The following is a 3,010-nucleotide window of genomic DNA, read 5'->3' as shown; positions in this document are numbered from 1 at the left end:
AGACAGGGTTTCTCTGTGGTTTTGGAGCCTGTCCTGGAACTAGCTCTTGTAGACCAGGCTGGTCTGGAACTCACAGAGATCAGCCTGCCTCTGCCTCCCGAGTGCTGGGATTAAAGGCGTGCGCCACCACCGCCCGGCTTAAGAGCTAAATTTCATCTCTTTTTTGACCACCAGGCTACACCTCTTGGTCATTTTGACTGCCTTGATCCTTGGTACACCCACTTAAAGTTTTCTTTATTAAATTACACAGGTTAGAGACATTTATTTGAGAAAAACTTAGTGTGGGAAGAAAAGTCAATCTTACAAGCAGCACCCAGGCAAACTAGGCTTGCCACATTCTAGAAAAGGTAAGAATCCAACCTTGGTATCTAAATAATAAGTTAAAAAAACAACCAAGATTCGATGGCATCAGCTATTATGAGTATTGTGAGAATTCCAAGAATCTCCACATGGCCATAACTTCACAGTTTAAAAAGTTAGGAGTCAAAGATAATTTTCCATGCTCATCATGTGCTGACAACACAGATCAAATGTCTGCAGGATCTTTTTTTCACTTAGGATGACTTCTAAAACAAATGCTCATACCTGTCATGTACACAGGACATGGCATCTCCAAGCTGAATTCTCTGAAGTCCTTGATCACTTCGTATTAAGGTGTATCCCTATCATCAAGGGTGGGTATAATATGATAGCACAGCATGCACTGAATGACGTCACGGGCAGTAAACCACACTGGCCTCTCATTGAAAGCTGCTTACCGATGTGAAATCATTGTATGAGGCGCAAGAGAACCCAGCGAAGCCAGTGGGGTTGACAATGCTGTCTGTATAATACTTGTAACTTCTTAAATGATTACAGGCCACAAAGTCACGGCTCCCTGTAAAGTCAGACATAATATCAATGACAGATTTTGTTTTTCTAAAAATTACCACTTGGATGAAGATATAGGGCTTGAACTAGGCTTCTCTAATGGGTGTGATGCATAAAACCATTTATGAAGAGTATTCATGACATGCACTCTGAAGATCAGCACTACCTAATATTAAAATAATTGAATGTTGTTACATAAAATGGGAAAGTAACTAGAAAAGAGAAAGATTGGTCTGGATAGACATAAAGGCAGTTTAGAAACATGTTCCCTGGTGGCGGGGAGGAGGCAGAAATCTTTAATAAATAAATAAATAATAATAATAATAAAAAAAGAAACTTGTTCCCTGAATTAGGTTCTTCAGAAAATGTTTACATTTTTTGTTACTTTTTAAATTGTGTGTGTGTGTGTGTGTGTGTGTGTGTGAGAGAGAGAGAGAGAGAGAGAGAGAGAGAGAGAGAGAGAGAGAGAGATGAGTGGTGGAGGAGGTCAGAGGTTATGGATACCCCTGATACCCCTGGACCTGGAGTTACAGGTGGTTGTGAGCATCAGTGGTGTGGGTGCTGGGAACTGAACTCAGGTCCTCTGCAAGAGCAATATGTTTGCTTACCCATTAAGTCACTCCAACCCCCTGAGTCAGGCTCTTGAGATACTTACTGATAATAACTATATTTCTCAAAGTCCCTGATGCCGGCTTGTCCCTGTGGAAGCCTGTATCTAAGGGATGTAGTTAGAGGCCTCTGTTGTATAAAATTAGAGGTGGCATAGCATATGGTACCAGCAAGTCTAACAACGTGGACCACAGTTGTCTGTCCCCTGGTGAAAATCTCGGTCTCCATGATGTGTGTGTGTGTGTGTGTGTGTGTGTGTGTGTGTGTGTGTGTGTGTGTGTGATGAAGGTAAACTTACCTTCCCAGATTCCATCCATGTCAACAATCTGAGAGAGCGCATTCTTCTGGCAGCCGGGCATCTCCTTTCCTCCATTTGGGAAGAAATCTAAGTGACCCACTGTTTGGCTCATTCCTAATCCTGAAGAAATTTTTAAAAGCAAGGAGAGGTTCATGGTACTTATTGATGCCTTAAGACATAGTTGACTAATGTAAGGCATCTGCCCAACATCTGGGTAGGCATGTTTTAGAACTCACCCATGTTGGGAATCATGGGGGCAGCATCTGTGTGAATGGCATCCACAAACTGGGCATCACTAGGGTCCAGTCGGACAACTTCGGGTGTATTCTGAAAGTAGGGTTCAGCTGGGTCCAGTCCTAAAGCAAATACACTGTGTTGTAAATTGTGTTGGTTTTCAAGCACATCCAACTTTCTTCATTAGTTCCAGACTGTAATGTAAGCACTGGCTGTAATCCCAAATTACCCATGGGAGAAAGAGACCACATCTTCCTCACCCACCGCCTTCTGAAGAGGAAGCTGCCTTTAGCTTGTTTTCTGCTTGTTTGGAAGTGAATTTGCCTCTACTTAAGGATGTTTAGTCCAGAGAAAATCCTGGTCCCTGGCAGCAGAGAAGCGGTTGACCATGAGAGACAATGGACTATAAAGCTCCCAACAGACTGTAAGCTCCCAGAGAAGTAAGATCCCAGAATGTCATAGCTCCTCACTGAGCAATAGGAAAGAACATTCTGGAAGAATTTCTTTTTTCATCAAATTAATAAATAGAAATTTGACATAACACCCATCAATCTAATGTACCTAATGTTTTCCAATGCATAAAAAATGAGAGGGACCAAGGGGATGGTTCAGAAAATAAAATCTTGGTCATTTAAGCATGAGTTATGCTCCCCAACACCCACATAAAAGTCAGGGGCAGCACACCCCATTTCTATAACCCCAGGACAGGGGGTATGAAGGCCAAAGGATCCCCAGAGCTCATCAGCTATCCAGTCTGACCAATTGGTGATCTCCTGTCTCTAAAACTATGATAGCCTATGCCTTCAATCCCAGAACTCTGGCAACAGAGGCAGACAGATTTCTGTGTGTGCCCCACCATCCTGGTCTATCTAGCAATTTCCAGGCCAGTCAAGAATGCATAATGAAACCTTATCTTATGGGGTCGGGGAGAGAAGACACCAAACATATCTGGTCTTTGAACATACATGGATGATTCACACACACACACACACACACACA

The 3,010-nt window shown here is 42.8% G+C and overlaps 1 protein-coding gene across 1 annotated transcript in view; it reads right to left on the bottom strand.

The window, feature by feature from the left end:
• LOC101990333 (pancreatic triacylglycerol lipase-like) overlaps positions 1 to 3,010 on the bottom strand; it is a 22,587-nt gene that overhangs the window by 7,378 nt on the left and 12,199 nt on the right. Inside the window, exons 7-9 of the mRNA XM_005352547.2 lie at positions 2,014 to 2,133; positions 1,778 to 1,897; positions 759 to 877 (exon numbers count right to left, since the gene is read on the bottom strand). Coding sequence (XP_005352604.1) covers positions 759 to 877; positions 1,778 to 1,897; positions 2,014 to 2,133 — 359 coding nt within the window. The remainder of the gene's footprint in view (positions 1 to 758; positions 878 to 1,777; positions 1,898 to 2,013; positions 2,134 to 3,010) is intronic.

The sequence above is a fragment of the Microtus ochrogaster genome, chromosome 8, assembly GCF_000317375.1.
Source record: "Microtus ochrogaster isolate Prairie Vole_2 chromosome 8, MicOch1.0, whole genome shotgun sequence".
Lineage (NCBI taxonomy): Eukaryota > Metazoa > Chordata > Mammalia > Rodentia > Cricetidae > Microtus > Microtus ochrogaster.
Note: the sequence above shows the minus strand (reverse complement) of the source record. Positions and strands in the feature narration are given on the sequence as shown.